At 38.0% G+C, this 22,859-nt stretch overlaps 2 protein-coding genes across 2 annotated transcripts; one reads left to right on the top strand and one right to left on the bottom strand.

Moving 5' to 3' along the window:
- Nucleotides 1–2,085: 2,085 nt before the first annotated feature.
- LOC111583846 (zona pellucida sperm-binding protein 4-like) lies at nucleotides 2,086–9,052 on the bottom strand. Its single transcript, XM_023293095.3, has 12 exons — nucleotides 8,773–9,052; nucleotides 8,552–8,676; nucleotides 6,701–6,821; nucleotides 6,324–6,458; nucleotides 6,032–6,204; nucleotides 4,969–5,048; nucleotides 3,965–4,098; nucleotides 3,683–3,866; nucleotides 2,717–2,861; nucleotides 2,569–2,638; nucleotides 2,352–2,486; nucleotides 2,086–2,266 (listed from the first exon to the last, which is right to left on the bottom strand). Exons 1-12 carry the CDS (start codon nucleotides 8,963–8,965, stop codon nucleotides 2,121–2,123), a joined length of 1,641 nt encoding a protein of 546 aa, XP_023148863.1. The 5' UTR covers nucleotides 8,966–9,052; the 3' UTR covers nucleotides 2,086–2,120.
- Nucleotides 9,053–15,456: 6,404 nt separating this feature from the next.
- Nucleotides 15,457–22,607, top strand: wbp2nl (WBP2 N-terminal like). The gene is made up of 8 exons (XM_023296742.3): nucleotides 15,457–15,617; nucleotides 17,501–17,609; nucleotides 17,745–17,883; nucleotides 18,098–18,190; nucleotides 18,483–18,680; nucleotides 19,787–19,897; nucleotides 20,383–20,459; nucleotides 21,346–22,607. Exons 1-8 carry the CDS (start codon nucleotides 15,559–15,561, stop codon nucleotides 21,400–21,402), a joined length of 843 nt encoding a protein of 280 aa, XP_023152510.1. The 5' UTR covers nucleotides 15,457–15,558; the 3' UTR covers nucleotides 21,403–22,607.
- Nucleotides 22,608–22,859: the final 252 nt, after the last annotated feature.

Genomic DNA, 22,859 nt, shown 5'->3' with positions numbered 1-22,859 from the left:
CTTATTTTTATGATGTCATTCAATTAGCAGAACAACACAGGACATTAATGATTAATAAGTTTGTTAATGTTGTGATAGAAACTGACAGGAGGTGACAGAGTACATTACCCTTTAAAGGGCACTCATTGAAATACTTTGAAATTCAAAATTTCAACCCTAGAGTGTTATTGGAGGCAAGGCAGCTGTATTTGTATAGCACATTTCATACACGAGGGCAACTCAGTGTGCTTTACATTAAAAGCACTGGAAACATTCAGACAAGCATAAAAAGCACAATTGAAATGATAAATATAATAAAACAGAAAATAGGAAAATTAGAAATGTATTAATGTATCCTCATTTACGGGCACAAAAAATATTGTTTCCTTGTCTGAAAAAAAATCCAAAAATTCAGCAAAAAAATTCCCCAAATTTCTGAAAATTCCCATAATTGCTGAAAAGTTTCCCTTAAAAGTTTTATTCTTAAAAAAAGGCCCCCAAATTTGGCAAGAAAATTCTTGTAAATGTTTTCAAAAAATGAGTAAAAATCTTCCAAAAAAATCCTAAAAATATCTAAAGTGATTACATATATATCAGTAAACTTCTAATAATTTCTTTAAGAAAATTCACATAAAAAAATTGACCAAAATCCAGCGAAATTCGCTGGATTTTGGTTGATTTTCTATGTGAATGTTCTTGAACATTTTAACATTTCTTTTTTTCCCCACCAAAAATGTTCCAAGATTTCCCAAAAATCTTGAAAATGTGGAAATCATAAGTTTCACTATAAAAATCTATATATTTTTCCACATTTTCAAACTAAAAACAATTTAAAATAAGTTATAATAGGAAAGCAGTGGGAAACAGAAAAGTCTTGAGCTGTGATATAAAAGAAGTGAGAGTTGGAGCAGACCTACAGCTTTCAGAGAGTTTGTTCCAGATATGTGGAGCATAATGAGTAAACGCTGCTTCACCATGTTTAGTTCTAACTCTTGGGACTGAAAGCAGACCAGTACCTGAAGACCTCAGAGGTTGAGATGGTTCATAAAGTGACAGCAGATCAGCTATGTACCACAACCATTCAGTGCTTTATAAACCACCAGCAGGATTTTAGAATCTATTCTCTGGCAGACAGGAAGCCAGTGTAGAGATCTAAGAACGGGAGTGATGTAATCTACTTTTTTCATCCTTGTTAGGACTCAAGCAACAGCATTCTATATGAGCTACAGTTGTCTGATGGACTTTTTAGGGAGTCCTGTAAAGACACCGATAAATGCATGGACCAGTTTTTCTAAATCTTGCTGAGACACTAGTCATTTAATCCGTGATATATTCTTCGGGTGATAGCAGACGAATTTTGTGATTGTCTTAATGTGACTGCTGAAACTGAGGTCTGAGTCGATGACTACACCAAGGTCTCTGGCTTGGTTTGTACATGTCATTGTAACAGATTGAAGCTGAGCAGTAACCTTTATCTTTTCTTTCTTGGCTCCAAAAACAAGTATTTCAGTTTTTTCTTTGTTTAACTGAAGAAAATTCTGGCACATCCACTGGAGGACATAAGACTTTTTTTTACTTTTGTGGCATTTTTCAAAATGTTTAGTTTTCATGTTGAAATTCAAGGTCATTGAAGTTACCGCATACGGTTCCTTGCCCGTTAGTGGTAAAAAAAAAAAAACATTCCAAGAAATGTATATTTCATCACTTAGCACAACTACTCAACCGTAAAATGTGTGAGTTTTGTCAACTAACCATGATTAGTTCTGACGTTTCGACCGCAAATATGGAAGAGGACCGAGCCGCATCCATCTTTTTCCAACTTTGGAGAAAAGAGAAAGTTTGATACTTTCCAGGCCTCTGCTGATTGGTCAAATATCACAATGCAGTGTGCTGTAACATAGAGTGATCTTCGCTGATTGGCTGGGTGAAAACCACGCTTCTCGACCTCACAGAGGCGGGAGAAACACCATATTTACTGTGTGTGGAAGTTACCAGACATGATCACTTGCCTGTAAGGGGTTAAGTAGAACATTTTCATAAAATGACAATTTAAGAAATGTCAAACTAGCTATAATTTTAAGATTCATTACACAATCTCAATTAACAGTACAAAACACTATTTCAATGCATAATAAAGTGATTTATTGAGTCTGTTCAGTGTTAACTTCAACACATGCTTGCTGTGGTTCTGTCTTCTGACACCTTCTGATGCTTGTGCATATAATGAAGAGCAGCATCATAAACAGGGTGCCAACGCCACAGAGAATATACACCGTCACCTGAAACACTGGGGGAGAAGGAGAACATTTCTAATCCAATATTTCCTTTGCTCATTCACATTTTAACTGTAATTTGTGCTTAGCGTGATTTACTTGTTTTGTGTTTCATGCACGGATCGTCCCCTGGTTCAGTGTTATTCTGTACCAGCACCAGCGGCCCTAAAGAGACCAGCTGAAGCCTCTGGGACTCAGATAGGGCCTCTCTTCTCCGTCTCACACCCTCAGATGCTGAGGAAGGAGAGGCAACAGATAATAAAAAAAAGAAAAAACAGCACAGGATAGAATGTGAAACCTCCTGTGGTATACTCACTGATTATGGTGCAACGCTGTGCACATTCAACATCATTGGTGCAGATTTCCACCCAACAGTAGAAGTACATCTGAGTGAAAGATTACAAACAGCCGTGTCTGTAGAAATGCTCCTGTGGTAGTGAAATATGCGAATATGATAGTCTTACTTCTTCCACACTTGGATTGCCTGTACGGGGGTCCAGGAAAGCAAAGGTCTTGACATCAAACCTCCTGGCTTGGGAGTGGGACGTGGTCCTCCCCTGGTCGTCCACAGGGACAGAACTTCTCATGTTGTCCACAGGGTTGGGACATCTGTTGGATCAATATGCAATTGAGGGACTTTTGAAGTCCATGGGATGTATCTTGCATACATTTTTATTAAAAGTAAAAAAAAAATAATGTTTTTATGTTCATTGTGATCATGTCTTTACAAATTCCATAATTATTTATTATGCAAACAGTCACCTAATAAAAAAATGACTGGATATCACTAAAATATCAACTAAATAACCATCTGAATTTAATAACAACCACCTTCTAATTAGCTAAACAAAAATAATATGAGTTTATTCAAAAATTGTTTTGATTGTGTTCTTTTCACTAAGTTGAGATAATCATGACAGATATTTCCTTTTTTGGCAACATATCAAATTCTATATGGAAAATAACAAATTGTATCTGTGTCCAAGAAGTTCCCCATTACAAAAACACCTCTCAAGGAAATGTGTTAATTCCAGATCACATGACCTGCTCCACATGATGTCATTTCCTCCTGAAGAAAAGACTGGCAAGACTCCAAGGCTTTCTGAGTTATTTAATATAAAGTAGTGTGTGAGTCAAGTGTGGATTTATGGCATGTCAACAGGTTTACTGCAATATCTTTATAAATAACTTTCAATTTTACTCAATTGGACATATAATATTAAGAAGAATCCTTTGGTAAAAATGGCATGTGGTGTTTGGTTATATTCGGCCATGTTGATTTTAGGCCTGAAAACAGCAAAAATGTCAACTATGATACCAAACAGTCCCGCAATTATACATTGCCCCGAGTAATGATGTGGGAAAAACTGCTACTCAGGAACATTTAGACATCTTTTTCATGTTAGATCTGTAATTGTCTGCCACCTTACCCATCATAGAGAAGTGTCCACACGGAGTGTCTAGACACAGGATAGGCGAAGCAGTCTCGTATACGCAGGGAAAGCGTAGGATCTGGGGACGGCTGCACGATGAAAATTTCCACATTTACGGGTTTACGCAAGGGCAGGGTCAGTGGAAGCTGGTTTTCAGGAACAAAGGATGTAAAAGATGCATCTAGAGGAACGAATACTCAAATCAGACACATAACTTACAAGCAAAGCCCACACTTGAGTGATGATAGACTTTAGTGTCAGTAATCTCCATTTTAATACCTCTGGCTATTCGCATCTGCACTCTGATGGTTCCCAGTGCAACAACAGGTGGTGGATTGGTCACTGCAAACAAGGAAAGCAAGTCTTTCGCGCGCTTTAGATCAGATGCGTCGTATTCACACTCCACCTGCAGACTAAAAGACCAGGATTTACCAATACATTTGACACTAGATGTACACAGCATACGACAAAAGTGAGTAAACCCCTGTGCAACATCACTTAAATGTCAAATAATTTTACATTACAATACCTTCCAGGGACTGCATTATTTGTAAGTTGAACAATAGGGTATCTGCTCTTATGTAAAATTAAAAACTAACAATGTCGATTTACAATATTAAAAATACAGCCTCCACAGTAATAACTCAATGTAACTCAATGATTTTTATTTTTGCAGTACGTCTAAATGAGAGACTCAGTTCTCCTCATCATGGAGAATAGCACATTTCTGTAGTGATATTCTGACATTTTTCAGAGTTTTTTTTTTCCAACTATTCTTTGCTGGAGGGGTTGTGTTGCTCTACTTTTCCAAAAGGTGTTCTGTTGGATTCAAGTCAGGCAACACACTTGTCTAGGTCATGGTTTTCCCTATTTTCTTTAGAAATCCTTGTGTGATTTTGGCAGTGCTTTGGATCGTTATCATGCTGGAATATTCCTTTTCTGCCAAGCTTCTGCAGACTGGGAGTCAGATAGCATCTCAGTATATCCACAAACATTCATGGCGCCATCTAATAAATGTCATCTCTCCAACAGCTTTTGCACTCATGCAGCTCCATATCACCACATTCCCATCTTTGTGCTTCACTGTCAGGACTATGCATTCACTGTGGTTCATTTAGCGGTGACACAATTTGAAATTATTTGACATTTAAGTGATATTGCACAGAGATGTACTCACCTCTGTTGTATACCGCACATTATGAGATAAAGCATTTAATTAAAAGGTGTCCATTCTTTAGGAGTCATTAGCTCCATAGCAGTGGACAGAAGATGTAAAAACGTACTGAAACGGAGAATGTTTGGCTGTTCTTTTGCTATGCAGTTCCCCTACTTCCACCTCATAGGTCACCATATCTCCATGTGCCTAAAAGTCAAGCAGAAAAGAAAGAATTCAGCTTCAAGCTACATGCAAGAAAAGAAAGTTTTTTTGATGTGACAATTCATGGTGGACCTTAGAAACAACATTTCATAGAGACAACTTGTAATGACACTGTATAGGGGTAAATATATAATTGTGGGACTTCTTGTATCATAGTTGACATTTTTGCTGTTTTCAGGCCTAAAATCAACATGGCCGCCTATAACCAAACACCACATGGCATTTTTAGACAAAGATTCTTCTAAATATTATATGTACAATTTAGTAAAATTGAAAGTTATTTATAAAGATATTGCAGTAAACCTGTTGACATGCCATAATTCCACACTTGACTCACACACTACTTTATATTAAATAACTCAGAAAGCCTTGGAGTCTGGCCAGTCTTTTCTTCAGGAGGAAATGACATCATGTGGAGCAGGTCATGTGATCTGGAATTAACACACTTCCTTGAGAGGTGTTTTTGTAATGGGGAACTTAACTGAAATTGATTTCTCGGACACAGATACAATTTGTTATTTTCCGTATAAAATTTGATATATTGCCAAAATAGAAATATCTGTCATGATTATCTCAACTTAATGAAAAGAACACAATCAAAACAATTCTTGAATAAGCTCATTTTATTATTAGAAGGTGGTTGTTATTAAATTGGGACGGTTATTTAGTTGGCATTTTAGTGATATCCAGTCATTTTTTTATTAACGAGTGATTGTTTGCATAATAAATAATGATGGAATTTGTAAAGACATGATCATAATGAACATAAAAAACATTAGTTTTTTTTGCTTTTATTTAAAATGTATGCAAGATATATCTCATGGACTTCAAGAGTCCCTCAATTATATATTGACCCATCAGATTTTTTTTTCTAAAATGCTGTTTTTTAGTTTGTATACCTGAGCAGAAAAATAATATGTATATGTACGGTGATACTTGTGTCAAATACTTTAGAATTACAGTTTTACCTTCATCTTTGCTCCACATTCCATGACTCCTATTCTGAAGACAGCAGTGTCTTGAGTTATGACGACGGGGAAACAATGAGGCTGATCCTTGATTATAAGGCTGCTGGGATCAATGGGTGGGTGTGTGTCTGTCGCCTTTACTGAGAACACAAAGTTTCCGTCCAGAGAGCAGGCTACACAGAGTGACAACACAGGAAAATTAAGCCTTTTTACACTTACGTACGCAGGCTGATCAGTGCGTCCTAAATCACTCATACAACACCGTGACGCACAGGACAAACACTAATCTTACCATTGAGTTTGTAATAGCAGTATAAATCAACAGCATCATAGCAGCATCCCAGTTTGTTGCAGGTATCGCTGGAAATGCCTCGGGGTCCGCAATTTACTCGTAGAGCTCTTTTGATGTCGCATTTTCCAAGGAACGCTGGAGAAAAATCATGTTTTCAGTGTCCTAAACTGGCACACTACCTTATGTATGTCAATGCAGAACCCTTTCTGCATTGTAATCCACAGATGATATCAATCAATGGCATCATTTGTGTGTAAAGAAAGAATTCTTAACTCTCATCCAGGCTCCACAGAATGAAAGTGATGAGAAAGGAGTGCTATAGTCATATACAGTAAGACATAAATGTGTCATTGAGTTGGTTCTGCTAAGTCACATACATGTTGAGGTTGGATGGGTTTTCTCATTGCGCCTCTTTATCAGGGAACAGCTGATATTCACCCTGATCCACCGATCCTCTCCTGTCAGCTGGACCTGCAGGGGGATGACCACTTTGCTGCCCTGAGGATCACAATATGAATGTCAGAAAAGTCATACATGCTACTTTTGCATTTGCTTGCATCTCTTACATGCCTGAATTTACTTTTACAGACAGATCAAAAAGGGGGCAAAGTTTCTAATTTCATTGTTTGACATATTTTACTTCCATTTTCAAAAAGTTTCCACCATTTTAGACTGTGTGAATAATATCAATAGTACTTTTGTGGCACTTTGTGCCAATGCATATGGCTATTTTATCCCATCTACAAGTACCAAGTGCAATCCAAATCATAATTTAACTACAGTTAGGCCGGAAATAATCACACCCTGGTTGATTTATAGTGAACTTCTCTTTGACCAATAGGTTTCTTCTGGCTGGTAATGACACAAACAAATGAAAAAAAAAAAACAGTGTTAGAGACGTTAATGACACATTACTTCTACTTTTTGTCTATCATTTTCTTAAAATGGCTTGTCCAAATGATTATCAGCCCTTGACATTGATGCAAATTTTAAGAAAATACAGCTTATATAGCATTCCAGATGCTCTTTGTATTTTCCACCACGCTCTATATCATTCTGAAACTCAATAAAAATGAGAATAGCTGATGCAATTGTTCTCTAACCAGTTACTACCTGATCGCAAGTCATGGCTCAAACCAAACTGTTTAGTGAGCTATTAGACTTCATGACGAAGAGATTTATGCATTGTAGCTGCTCACAAGAGAGAGAAAGGTTATAAAGTCATGTCCAAGTTCAAGCCTCAGTGGTCACAGTGCAGAGCATTAGCAAAAATTACAGAGCCACACTGTTAAAAAACTCAAAGAACTGATAGGAAGCTAAAAGTGATGGTAATGCAAGTGGCCAAAAACAATCCAAGGATCACCACCAAGATCATCCTGATGAAACAACTCTGGACCAAAATCTCAATCAGACTCTCCAACCGACACTGAACAAGACTGTTTCCATGGACACAAACCAAGGAGGACTCAGACACAAAAGCTCAAGCATCAGTCCTATGGTTGGACTAGATGAGAATGTAGTTTTTTGGAACCAAGAACGTGGCTTTGTTTCATTAAGAAAAGGAAAATTATTCGTCATCTACATGGTGACACAAGTCGGTGTGAATGTGATGTTTTGGGGATGTTTTACAGCCGACAGACCGGACACCTTCTAAGTACATCATGAGAAAAGACAACAACATTAAGTGGTGGAGAAAAGCTTCAAACCATCTTCAAAAAACCTGCTTGGACAGCACTGGACATTCCAACAAGACGGTGATGTGAAACATACAGTCAAAGCTTTGAACAAATGATCAAAAAGAAACAATACGAACATGTTGGAGCTCCCAGCCAGAGTCCAGATCTGAATTCAATGAGAAGCTATGGAGGCACTAAAGACCAGGGTGATGACAGGAATACTTCAACCTCAAAGATTTGGAGATCATCACAAAAGAGGAATGAAACAAAAGAAGAATTGTTAGTAATTACAAGAATTGTTTGATGCGGTGAGAAGAAAGTCTTGAACACTGATTACTGATGATAATCTTGGACATGGTATTTGCAGTAAAAAAAAAAAAAGCATCATGAAAGTATCTAATAAAAAGTCTCTCAAAGTCTAAATCGAAATTTGCCAGGGGTATGAATAAATTTGAGCTTTGATCATTTTCATTTTAACTCTTCAGGTGCTTGCTGTTTGAGTCTTGTCTTTTCACTGTGAAGCCTGCGAATCACACAAATACATGACATTACCTCAACTCTGGCATAGCAGCTGTCATATCTGCTGAAAAACGTCAGGCTGTGGTTCTTCTCTCTGGCCATCCTCACCCCACAGGAGCCCTCGGTCTGCAGCACCGGGACTACAGCCCCGGTGAGGGCTACACGCAGCAAAGAACACGCAAACACACATTCACTAAAACGCCTCGGTAATCACCGAAGTTCTTAGCAGCCGTCTGCATCCAAAGCGATCTTACTTTGTACTCGAACACTGTCTGTGACCATCGGACCGAACACAGCTGTGATTCCCCGGGCGGAGCAGGTGACCGTCGGTAAACCGAGCTGAGGTCTCTGCTCAGGTGGTTTCTTCCTCTGGACGCCGGAGACGCAGCAGCAGCGCTGAGCCAGGAGGGTAAAAATCAAATAAAGTTTTGCAGAATGATAATTCATCTTCTTATAGTTTGTGTACTTTGGCTTTGGACAGCAGAAATACCCAGGTATCTCTACGATGAGCCACGTGACACCCGTTAATTAGCGCTAATTAGTCTGAAGCCTGCTGCGTCCTGAAGCAGAACAACAGCAGAGCTGCTCTGCATGGACAGTGAAGGACGCAGATATTCATCCTCAGGGCGACTTTTCATTTAGAAGGATGTTTTTATTTGACCAATAGGTTTCTTCTGATTGGAAATGATATAAAAAGGTGACAAAAGACAATAAGACAGATTTTAATGATATATGTGAGTTATTTCTATGTTATTTTCATGACTATTTACATTGTAGATTCTCACTGAAAGCATCAGGTATATGAATACACATGTATGGAATTATGTAGTAAACAAAAAAGTCTGAAATTAGTCAAAGCATGTTTTATATTTTAGATTCTTCAAAATAGCCATCCTTTGCTTTCATTGCTGCTTTGTACACTCTTGGTATTCTCTAGATGAGCTTCATGAGGTAGTTACCTGAAATGGTTTTCCAACAGTCTTGAAGGAGTTAGGCCCTTTTGTCTGCAGTCCATCTCATCCCAAACCATCTATGTTGGGTTTAGGTCAGGTGACTGTGAAGGCCAGGTCATCTGACCTATGCAGCACTCCATCAGTCTCCTTCTTGGTCCTTCCACAGCCTGGAGGTGTGTTTGGGGTCATTGTCCTGTTAGAAATTAAATGATGGTCCAACTAAACGCAAACCAGATGGGATGTCATGTCGCTGCAGGATGCTGTGGTAGCCATGCTGGTTCAGTGTGCCTTCAGTTTTGAATAAATCCCCAACAGTGTCTCCAGCAAAGCACCCCCACTCCATCACACCTCCTTCAACTGTTCAAAAGTTTGGGGTCACTTAGAAGTGTCCTTATTTTTGAAAGAAAGATGTTTTTTTCAATGAAGATAACATTACATCAATCATAAATACAGTCTAGACATTGTTAATGTGGTAAATGATTATTCTAGCTGGAAACAGCTGATTTTTAATGGAATATCTCCATAGAGGTACAGAGGAACATTTCCAGCAACCATCACTCCTGTGTTCTAATGCTACATTGTGTTAGCTAATCATGTTGAAAGGCTAATTGATGATTAGAAAACCCTTGTGCAATTGTCTTAGCACATGAATAAAAGAGTGAGTTTTCATGGAAATATGAAATATTACTTGGTGACCCCAAACTTTTCAACGGTGTATATATATATATATATATATATATATATATATATATATATATATATATATATATATATATATATATATGGGAGGGCTAGTAGGTGAGGTGGTTAATTGTCCAGAGTATGAAATAAGTGGAATGAGGTTCTTCTCCCCTCCTTAATATCCTGTGTCACTTAACCTGACAGCAGCTGAAAAACAGCTGTTGTGGAAGTGCATCTTGTGAGTGCTGACGCTCACAGACCTGCGGTATTTCAAGTTGTAGCCTGAGTCCAGCCACTTTAACATGTGAGTGGCCACAATTTCCAACTCTCTCAGGGACCACACAGCAGCTCACTAAACTCCTTGGTTTTTGTCATGACTTGCAACTGACCAGAGAACTTCTGCATCAGATGTTCTCAACTTATAGTGTATTAGAATGTTCTATGATAAGAATAACCAGAGCCATTTGGAATTCTATAACAGCTTGCAATTTGGTCCAAGAAATTTGGTATTTCAAGAGTTGTATTTTAGGAAATGGAATTATTAGTAAAAATGCAACCAAAAAGAAAAAGTAGCCATAGGCAGTAACCTCTCTAGCGAGATGTCTTACCATCTTTTGCCACTTGTTGATGTCACGTCCAGCTAGAAAAAAAAAAAGGTGATCAAATAAAAATTTGGATTATGAATATATTTAGTTTTATCTGTCGTATGTGTTTATTTTCGTTAATGTAATGAAGGTCACAGGCTTGCTCAGCAGTATCCACCTGTGCACCCTGGGAAATGCAAAGCTGATTGAAAAAGTAGGACACAATAAGCTGGTATTTAATTGAAGGGTCAATGCTTAAATTATAAATATCATGCTGAGTGCATGCATGGCCCACTGTGTCCTCGGGGACCCATTAAATAGAATCATTGCATAACTCAAAGGCCTTGCCAACCTCAACCTCTCGCCCTCTCCCTATGGCAATACTTGTACCCAGTTATTACATAAGCTAGCTTAGACCTTTATTCACTGTCTTCACAACCTCTATTCATCCTTTCTGGGTTTCTTGTGAGTTTCCATTTTTGCTGCTCCATTGCATGTATGTTTACTATGACAATTCCAGGAGTTATGTTTGCTTGAAACGAATATTGGGAGCAGTTTTTATCAGCTGGATGCAGGGAGAGGTTAAATTAAAGTTTGAATTTGGAATGAGAAGGCTGAGATCAAATGAGGATTAGTCAGGAGATATTACAAAATTTTGCATCTCTTTGATGTACCCTTAAATTTGAAACCTAACTGAGAGCAAGTGTGGAGCCGAGGGGTGACCCAGGGTGGCCACCCCACATAGCCAACCGTGAAGGCCTTTAGAGCAGTGGTTCCCAACCTGTTTGGCTTGGAGCCCCCCCTATAAGCTGCACCCCAGCCCCAGCGCCCCCCCAGCAGTGTGTGTGTGCTTCTGTGTGGGTTTAAAATTTCAATTTTAAAAAAAATTGAGACGCGGAGGGCACCTGCTTGATACTGAGGGCAAAGGGCAGGTACTCTAGCACCACCTGATGTCTATCTGTGCACGACACTGATTAAAAGCATAACTTTTGAAACAGTTTCAGACTTTTATTCAACTGAATATCACAAAGCTCATTATTCTGTTTATGAGCTCCCATTTATTTCTACATGACAGCAGGTTAAGAGTGAGTGACCTAAAAAAAAGTGATTATTCAGCCTCCAGTGATATGCTGGAAAAAGAAAGACTGAGAAGACACTGAGCCTCCCCAGCAATGTTCCCTGTAATTTTTCCTGAGTCTGAGCAAACACACAAACTCCCTGAGCGTCCCTTGGACCACTGTGAGCAACATCAGACGTGTGCACTGTGGTCACACCAGCATCACATCCATTCAAGTTACATGGTTCATTAAAAGAATCAAATTACAGCATTTACATTTCTGTTAAAACACTTTGTCAACAGGAGCCAGTTGAAGGCTGCAGTGATTTTAGTGACACTACAATGTATAAGAGTGAAGTTATTGAATATTTGTCTCTCTTTACTGTTGCAGCGGTTTTGCAAATTGCAGACGGACCCTGTTCACTCCATAGACACCAATGTTATTCCTGTAGCTTGAAAGACAGCTACTTTTGATAAAACTGGGCTTGTAGCACATTGTCTGCCTTGCAACAATGGGAAAGAGGCACCGTTTATGTTTTGAAAACCTATATCTAATGAGTTATTGATGCTGGAAGTCTGAATCTGTGAATATCTTTCCAACTTTACTGAACTTGGGGCCACTACCACCTAAGGAGTGATATATTTAATTTTGAAAAAAGCATTTAGCCATACTTAAAGCTTTAAGTGCTTTATTAACACGGAACTAAAAATTTTGTATTGTTTTATTATCACAGGTTCTGTCTGAAAAGAGGTGGCATCATTTTAAACAGTGAAATCAAACTAACAAAATGTAATGACCAACCAGTGAGCAATACTGGATTCTGCAAAAACATAAACAACTTTTTTAAAAATCTAAATCTTATCTTAACACAGTTAATGTATTAACTTATTTATGTGTGTATGCATGTATTTTATTGATTTATTTAGTACTGTTAACATATCAGAGTTCTGAATTTTTCTTAAGATAGGCAAAGGCCATTTATTGATTACCTATAGGCTATTAAATGTTTATTAAAAACTAAAAAGCATTTAAAAAAAAAACAAACAACTTAGGCATTTATTGAGTCACTAAAATACTGTAGAGTACAGACCACATCAGCATGATTATAAGCATCCTCTGGTAAATGAACAACCAGATACTGATGTCTCTCACCATATGGACTTCAGGAGATGACTGGGGGATGATAAACTGTGACCTACTGGTTGGGTTCTCTCTGTTCTCATGTTTCTTACATGTTTGTCCCCTGACAGCCGGGTCTTAATGTTTTTTGAGCAACACACCATACTATGACGTTTTTACAATGATGGTTCTACTATGGAACCAGTTTGACATGTTCAGGTGTTCTTTGTGTGAAAACTCAGAGATTTCAGGTATCAGAAGGTGGTTTTCAACTTTCTTTGTTAACTTTCTGCTTCAACTTTAAATTAAATTTCCTTCACTAACCCAGCCCTCTGGACTTCCAGGAAGCTGTGTTCCTATTGGCTGTCCAGGTGGCTGATTGGTGTTATCAGGAACACCTGAGCAGCTCAGTGTCTTCCTGCTTTATTTAGCTGCAGACAAACATTTCCTCTGTTTCTCTTCACCAGTGAACCGGGTGTGGCTCCGTTGCTTTAGTTTGTTCTTTAGGCGTTGGCTTGCAGCTTCCAGCAGTAAAATAGACTTTAATGTGTTTCTTGTTGTGTTTTAGGGCTTTGTACTGGATAGTTGTCTTGGTAAATGAGGTTCTTTAGCCACAGTTAGCACATGGTGCTAATGTGTGCAGTGATTAGTGGATTTGGTGCAGCTGAGTTGTGTCTTTATCTTGGCTGTAGTGAGTCTTCAGAGGTTTTTGGTCAGACACTTTCTGTATTCTGGTTTGAGAACCAAGGTTGGTTGTCCAGAAGTTCCTGTCCTGATTCTCTGTTCTCAGAGGTTCTCTGGTAGGCTGCAGGAGACTTTAGCGTTTGGGTTGTGCTAGTTTGGCTTTTGTACGGTTTCATTTGGATGACTATCTTGAGGCCCCTCCATGTGGTTTAGTGAGGTTTTCTGGAACAGTTCTACAAAGCAACCTGCAGCAGAAGAGACTTTGAGAGTTTTTAGGAAGTTCTGGAGACCAGACTGTAGAGCAGCAGAAACATTTGTCAGCAGTTTGAGCAGGAGAAGGTGAGCTTCAGAGTAGAAATGAGACGGAAACCTTCTTGACCCGTGTGGTGAGGTCCTGTACCAAGAGTTTGAGCAGGTTGTGAAGAGTCTGTAGTTCTTTGGTCTGAAAGTACAAGAAGAGTCGACTCATTAAAGGAGAAAACGGGAGATATTGTTGGTTCTTCTGTCGCTCTACAGTTTCCTTAGACTGAATATCAAGTTTATATTTTAAATGATTTCCCATGTGACCCCAAGAAGACTTTAATAAACTCCCTCCATCCCCTGGACACAACATATTTTATTACCATGTTAAATCTTTTTTTTAAAAAATATTTTTGAGTTTTAATCGTAGTTTTAGCATTGTTTTTTTTTCTCTTAGCTTGTTTAGTTTTGTCATCTATGTGAAAGGTGCTAAACAAATAAAGCTGGAATGATAAACTGAATAATTGACTAACTCATGATTGTGACAACAGAAGTATTTTCATTGTGATTTAAGGGTTTATTTCATTTTTAAGGTTTGGGTTAAATTCTTGACAGAAAAAGAAGATTAAAGAAATAAACTACAGTAAAAAAGCAATTAAATCAAAGGGAAAAAAATTAATACAATAAAATTTTTAAAAAGGTTTATTATTAAAAAGTATTTTTTGAACGTTTAATTATTGAAAATATTTTATCTGTAATTTTTAATATTTGTATTTGAAAATTTTTGTTTAATTTCATAATTACATGTATTGTATCTTGTTTAATTATCTAATTCAATATTTTGTCTGTTTAATAGAATTTAATTGTATTTAATGTTTAACTATATTAAATAGACAAAATATTGAATTAGATAATTAAACAAGATACAGTACATGTAATTATGAAATTAAACAAAACTTTTTTTTCTTTGCCAATATTTAATTTTTCGATTAAATCTTGAAGGTTTTTCTTTTTAAATGTTTTGCCACCTTTTAATGTTTAATTTTCTTTTTAAATGCTTCATTGTATTTTCTGTTTAATTCCTATTTGAAGTTTTAATGTCTTTAAGATGTAATTTTCTAATTAAACAGTAAAATTTTTGATTAAATGTTTTGTCTTTTTAAATGTTTAATAATCTAATTAAATGTTTTGTACTTTTTTTAAATGTTTAATATTCTTCTTGATTAATTGTATTTCTTGAATGTTTAATTATCAAAAATATTTTATCTGTAATTTTTAATATTTGTATTTGAAAAATTTGGTTTAATTTCATAGTTGCATGTATTGTATCTTGTTGAATTATCTCATTCAATATTTTATCTGTTTAATAGAATTTAATTGTATTTAATTTTTAACTATATTAAACAGACAAAATATTTAATGAGATAATTCAACAAGATACAATACATGCAACTATGAAATTAAACCAAATTTTTCAAATACAAATATTAAAAATTACAGATAAAATATTTTCGATAATTAAACATTGAAAAAATACAATTAATCAAGAAGAATATTAAACATTTAAAAAAGATTTTGGCCTGCTGGATGTGGCTCAGAGTCCCACAGCGGGTCACGGGTTGCAGTGACGTAACGCCGGTGACGTCGCGGTGCTTCCCGTCAGGCTGGCAGTGTTTAGCTGTTACTGAAGGAGGCAGGGAAGCTGAATACGCGTTACAAACATGGCTTTAAACCGCAACCATTCGCAAAACGGCGGCGTTTTGGTGAACAACGGAGAAAGGTATGCGTATTATGTAGCGTCTGTGTGGTTATTTTGTCAACGAACTGCCTGTTGCCTCTCCCTTTTCCTTGTTTACATTCTAGTTTCCATTGCGTAGTCAACACAATGCTAACCAACCGCTAGCATCCTGCTAGCTAGCCTGGTTAGCATTGCCAACAAATCAGTTTCAGTGTTGACGTTTGAGTTTTCTACATTATCAGGGTATACAATTTTCAAGGTGCTTCAAATGTTATAGTCACCGTTTTAACAGCTGTGTAATATAATTCTATATAATCCTTATGGCCTACTGAAAGCCCAATTTCGCAATTGCGATAAAAAAAAAGGTATTTAAGCTAGTCTGGCACTCCTCATTTGTCAGTTGGAACCGAAAAAGGTTTTCGAAAGATTAGAAACGTCTTCAAGAAATTCAACCCAGTCCATTTTCTTTCATTCTAGCATTTAGGCTGACTTGTTTATGTTAGTAGACTGTCAAAACAGGAAGTACTGGTGGCTTTCGTTTGTATGCTGACATCTTGATGAAACACAAATGTCTTCACATACTTTATTAAGCAAAGTAGGCTGACTACAAACTGTGATATCGAGTAGTTATATCCAATTTCCACATGCTTAAATTCCATGTCATTGCTCTATCAACAGGTGTGCAACAGAGGGCAGACGTGCTGTTAGGATCTTGACACATTTTGGCTTTGCCCAGCCCTGGAATCTTTCGATTTTGACCTGATAATTGCACTATTGTCAAATTAATGTAGAGTAAGACACTGTCTTCTAGGCATAATAAAGTTACCCCATTTTCTTTCTGTGCTTTCTGTGCTGGATGGCTAAACCAGAGATTCTCCAACTGTGTGCTTTGGAATTAATCATATTTACGATGATTTATAGTTATAAGTACATGTATAAATGTGACAAAACAAATGTAAGAACCACTTACCGAGACCAGAGTTTTCAGTTTTAGTAACCAGCTGAAGTGAGATTGGTATAAATTCAAATCGCACCAAGTTGCTGTGGATAAAATAAGTGTGAAATACTAAAACAAGACAAAAACAGGATACCAAAGTGTAAGATCAGTTTCTAAAATGCAATATTCAGTGTTAGGAATATTACAAGCAACCAAAAGCTATCAGCCACATAGGGCGTAGACACAAAAACACATGCACGTCTTGGGATTTAACTTAAAAGTGTAAACACATTAGGAACATTTGATTGAAAGACGAGGGTTATTCCTAAGATTTGAAGCTGCTAAGGCACTCACTAGCCTCAATAATTTAAGTATAAATATTCCAGAGAGGAAATGCAAGTGCTGGTGAGGAGAAAAATGTCACCAGGAAAGTCCTGTAAAACACATTTCCACAAAAATAGCTTGTAATAATCTGAGTACGTCTATTGTCTCTGTTGCTGATTTGTTAAAAAACAAACAAACAAAAAAAACAACAACACTGAAAGCTTTGTTCATGTTTGGCATAATGACCACTCATCCAATGGGAGATAATTCTTCAGCCACCTCCTTGAGGCTCGCCTGTGCCTCATTGCCTTCGTCCTTTTTCTTTTTGAAAAAAGCTTCTTATGTCCAACGATGACAATCCCTGTAACCAGTTTGCTTTCTCTTGCGTGCTCACACAAAACGTTCCAAATAGAGTGAAGTTTATCTGCTGCTTCACTGACACACAGGGAATCCAAAATGTAGGCCACCTGCAGTTTTGATAAATGATATCTTATTTTAGAGGGCTTAAATACATGATCAGAATGACTGTTTTTCATCATTTCTGCTTTTGATATCTTGCGCTGTTGATAAATAATTCAGGGTTATGGCCTCAGATGCTCAGGGCTAATAACACCACTGACTGAGGCTGTAACAGTTTATTTTCATCTCCTTCTTCTTTACACAGCGTTTTAAGGGAATGTAAGAATGTGGAGCTGTCATTCAGTGATGTCACCGGCAAGTCAGATCTGCTGAGGGGGACGAAGAAGGGCACTATTTTCCTCACACCATACAGGGTACCGTCCAAATTTCACAAAATACATTCAACATGTCTTTACTGTCTTCTTTTCTCCATGTAAATATCACTGTTCATGTTCTTATTCACCCTGTTGTCTCTCTCTTTGTTGTCTCTTTCCTCGTTTGCATGTTAGCTGTTGTTTGTGTCCAGCAACACCAAGGACTGCCTGGGTTCAGCCATGTTCCCATATTATCTGATGAAGGGCTGCAGCATCGAGCAGCCGGTCTTTGCAGCCAACTACATTAAAGGAACAGTGTCGGCTGAGCCTGGTGGTAGGTGGCATTTTGTTTTTACTCTTAGTCACTATTGTATAACTTGATTTTAATGTCCATAACAGTATTGCATAATAATCATATTTCAAAATACACTACATGCATCATTGTTGTTTAAAATAGAACAGCTACTTTTATCTGTTGCCACTTTTAGCATCCACAGTAGAACAAAAGGCCTTCTGTATTATTCTAACTGTAGTCTACTCTTAAACAGGTGGCTGGGAGGGTCAGGCCCATTTCAAGATGTCATTCCCCAGTGGTGGAGCCATAGAGGTGGGACAGCACCTCTTCAAACTGGCCACAAATGGTATGTATGCTCCCTTCCTTAATTATTGTGTCCCACATTTGACAATGCCAAGAATTCATTCAACACAGGTCTGATAAAAATATTTTAATCTTTCATTAAAGAAACAGTGCCACCGTGTAAAAATACAAGATTTAAATCCTAAACATAAAGAAGTAAAAGCAGTTAAATGTATTGACATCTGTCCAGAAAAAGCGAGTGGCCCCATTACTCTGTATGGTCAGTGAGTAAACACACCCATGATGTTTAGAAAGTCCACTTTATTAGTTGTCCCTTGTCTCTTGCCGTTTTCCAGCTTCTCGTGCTCCTCCTGCCCAGAATGGAGCTTCCTCTTATGGTTACCCTTCACCCGGAATGATGAATGGCTACGGCCCACCTCCGCCTGCTGCTCCTGGCTATCCTTATCCACCGCCTCCCCAGCAGAATGGATTCTACCAGGGGCCACCTCCTGCTGCTGGCAACATGGGCTACCCCTATCCAACAGCTGCTGCAGGTACAGAATTCATTTGGACTGAAATGTAGTGCTGCTCATAGATTGGTCAAAGAATTTGTATGATTTGCTGAAGCAGTGATAGGAAGTCATCTGACAACAATCTCCTGTATTGTTTGTATGTCTGGGCTTTGGGGTATGGTAGCAAGACAGAGACCTTTTATCTCAAAGAAACACATCAAAGTGGGGCTAAATTTTGCGAAAACATAGAGCAAAGATTTACTATCATTTTATGAAGGTTAACCTTTGTGGCTATAATTCCAAACAGTTCATTTGGCCAGAAACAAAATCCTTATGACCAAATTTTGCTACTTAGCTGCCGCCTTAATAAATATCTCCTGGAAGTTATGTTTGTCTAACAGATGTCTATCTAAAGGAATGGAAACAGGGTCATAACTTCAGTCTATATGATCACCAGGACATAAAGAACTGCAGGTATAGACTCACCAGCGAAGTATTTAAAAAATCGAATTACCTTAAAATAAAATGAAAAAAGAATGGTGCATATTGGATTCCTTCACAATCTGAAGGAAGAATGGACAAATATTGCTAAGTGGAGGTGTGCCAAGCTAACAGGCATTTACCCAATAAGACTAAGTGCTTAAATAAAATAAAAAAGTGTTTAAACAGTGTATCAACTTAAGGTTTATGCACCCAGTGCAACCAGATCTTTTACATTTTTTCCCCTGAATGGTTCCTGATTACTTTCATTTTTTTTTTTAGGTTAAAATTTCACAATAAAAGTAGAAAAGTTTTGAAGTCATTTATCTTGGTTTCATTTTATTTACATCACAAAACCTTGTGATTTTTTTAACTGGGGTGTGTATCCATTGTATACTCCCAGATATGCCCAGACTTTTAGAGTTTTTAGTTTTATTTTTTAGACTCTCTTTCACAGTTGGTTTTGTATACACGTTTTTGTCAAAAGTCACCTTTGCACAGAAGTGAAAATGTATATCCTTGAGGCACAACTGATGCTGTCATTTCTCTCTCTCCCTGTCAATGTTTTTTTGTGTGTGTTTGCTATGTAACTACATAATTGTCCAGATTGTCAAGTCCTTTAACCTTGAAACTGCTTCTTTTTTTTCTGTCGGCCATCTGTGTTCCAGGAATGTACCCATCTGGTTTTGACTACATGGCCCCTCCTCCCCCCTACCCTGGGCCACCCCAAAATTGGGCTGCACCCCCTCAGAACTGGACAGGACCACCACCACCTCCAGGTATATCTGTCTCTCTCGCTCGCTACTTTTCCTCTCTGTACATCTGTGTCATTGCACCCGTCAGATCTGATCCGTCTCCCTCAAAATGAATCACTTCGAAGTACGCCACCAAAAAAAGGCGCACCGATGTCCCATTTGCTACACATCAAGATTACAAAGGATGAACATGATTCCTTGGTACCCCATGCTCTTTTTCTTTTTCTGGAAGTGTGTAAATGTGGTGAAAACAGCTTCAACCTTCACATAGGTTCTTTGATGTATCTCTATTTTGAAAAAGCTTGAGTTGGACTTTTGTTTCTGTGCATCCTCAGCGTGTTTGTCTGGAGGATTCCTGGAGCTTGTGCTTCATATGACTAATAGTGTGCTTCTTGCATCAGCTCTCATTACAGTGTTAGGAGCTGCAGCATCTGTTCCTAAATATGTTCTGCAGTCATTACTGTCTGTCTTAAGCTCCTCGTCTCTGTCACATCTTATTTTATGAACAGGTAACTCCAAGGCGGCTGAAGCGGCGGGAAGTGCGTATTACAACCCTAACAATCCACACAATGTCTACATGCCCATGGTATGTTTCTTTGCGTGCCTTTCGTTCTCCTCGTATGCAGTTGTTTATGTCCCCTTTTCAACCAAGCTGGCTCCAGTGCTAGTTTGGAGCCAGTGCCTGACTTAACACCAGTTCTTTGTGTTTCCACCAACTAATCACCAGCTCCAGGCTCCAAAAACTGGTGCTTTTCGGACACCAACCCTTTGCTGGGCCAGAGTTAAGAACCGAGTACATCATGGGCTGGGGGTGGGGTTACGGTGACTGACGATCAACAGTGAAAACGCAGAACAGCCATTTTTAAACAGCTGACCGAGTAGTAGTAGCAGTAGTACTAGTTGTAGTAGTAGTAGCTGAAATCCGGTATAATTGTGTCCCACCAGTAGTGTAATCGTAGATGTGCCCAGGCAACAGCTAAACTCTGCCTCACAATTAGCCTTAAGATCATTTATAAAGATAAACATAGATATTACCATCAGCTTATTGCATTGTTTAACTGCTATGTAATGGATGCAAACCTAGTCAAGCTAACGCTAACACACGACTGTTAAGAATCAAATGTAGTCACTGTTGCCTGTGACTATGATGAAGACAGGTAGCTACTAACAGTTTGATTATTTGTTTCTGGGTGGCAGTGTAAGCTTGCAAAGTCAGGAACGGCACTTCCATGGTTACGGTGCGCGAACGTTGTTGCAGTGACGTACTGACGTTTTACGGTGACGCAATGACGTGGCTCTAACTTGAGTCCTTGCCAATGGAAAAGCAAAGTCGTTCTTGGGAGGCACGAGATTTGAACCAGCTAAGCACCAGCACCGAACTAGCACCTGGTTCTTTTTGGTCGAAAAGGGGTACGTGTGTTCTCTTTCAGTTACCCATATTACAACTTTATCTTTTCTTTATTCCCATGCAGGAGCGGCCCCCACCTTATGCACCTTATCCCAACACTCCTGACAAAAAGAACAACTGAGACTCAGGCATTAATACTTCAGTGACACTCCTCTCGCTTCCTCTGTATCTGAAATATATCCTAAAGCAAAGTTGATGGATACCTATTCAATTGTAGAATATAGAAAAGAAAACGCAAGTGATAGAGAGCTCAAAGATGTCAGTAACATTTTACCAATCAAGGAGTGATATTTTGGCTACTGGAACAGCTTGTAGCTGTCGCATCGTTTCAATACTGTTTCCTAATTACTTTAGGTATTTCAAATAATCGACAACTTGGAGGTCTTGCTTTTCTAAAACTTCATTCTTATCATTCTCAGTGATGGGATCTATCATGTAAGTAGGGACAGCTGTACTGTCCCTGTAGGAGTCGAAGGGAGGGGAGCAGTACGGAGAATGTATTTTTTTAAGACAGATTTGTTACCAAAACATTTTGTAATGTTTTGTTGAATTTGCAGTTCCTATAGTTATTAACAATAGCAGCTTCTAATATAAACAGTTGAGTATTTTTGCAGTATCATTGCAAGTACCGTGTGTGTTTCCTATTTAGTTTTGCATTGAGTAGTCCATATACAAAACTAGACTGGGTTTAATAGGGTTCAGTAATAGAATATCCGAGTGATTCTCATAAGTTAAAAATCCCCTCATCAATGACTAACAGGATCCTGTGCTAATCTCACAGTCTCTATTCTAAAGTAACACATCTATAAGAAGCTTGGTTTTCAAAAGGAGAGGTAAAATTTTTGAAAAAGGGGGTCATATTTCCTACAAAACATGTCTGTTTATGTGCAATATTTGAACCTGACATAACAAGCTTAGTGACCCTGTGGTCTGCTCCTAGCTTCTATTATATTCATGTATGCAAAGCCAGGCTGAAACCAGAACTCTACTCTTTCAGTAATTACACCAGTGTGGGGTTACAGGGCCACGCTGATTTATTAAGGCCCTTCAGTGTTTTTGCCTGCTGTTGAAACTTCTGAATGCAAACCATTTATTCCTGATTAAAGTGGAGCAGGGTGCCAACAGGCCGTGTAATTTGCGTCCCCCTCGGTGTGCATCAGTTAACGCCTGTATGAAGGACTATTTGCACACAGTTGTAGTTGGATAGAGGGAGGTTTGCTTGATTTAATCAAATGTCTGTATATTAATATTTCTTTTGCAGTTCCTATTCCTTTTGCAGAATTTCATCTGTCAATTAAAATCTAATAAATATTCCATTTTATTGAAGTTCACAATTTGATATTTTTGTCTTCATAAGTTTTAACTTGTCTAATCGAAGTTGTAACCTTCATATTTTAAATATCTAATTAGCATTTACTGAATTATTGCTGTTTTCATCATTAATTCACAGATTTTTTCTTCAGTCTTTCATTTGCTCCATAGTGCTTCATTTATCTGTCTCATTTATTTCGCTCGATTACTTAAGTTTGCCGCCTGCTGCCAGCTTTTATTCAGATTTAAAGTTGTTCTTTTTGAATA

The sequence above is a fragment of the Amphiprion ocellaris genome, chromosome 19, assembly GCF_022539595.1.
Source record: "Amphiprion ocellaris isolate individual 3 ecotype Okinawa chromosome 19, ASM2253959v1, whole genome shotgun sequence".
In the NCBI taxonomy this organism is placed as follows: Eukaryota; Metazoa; Chordata; class Actinopteri; family Pomacentridae; genus Amphiprion; species Amphiprion ocellaris.
Note: the sequence above shows the minus strand (reverse complement) of the source record. Positions and strands in the feature narration are given on the sequence as shown.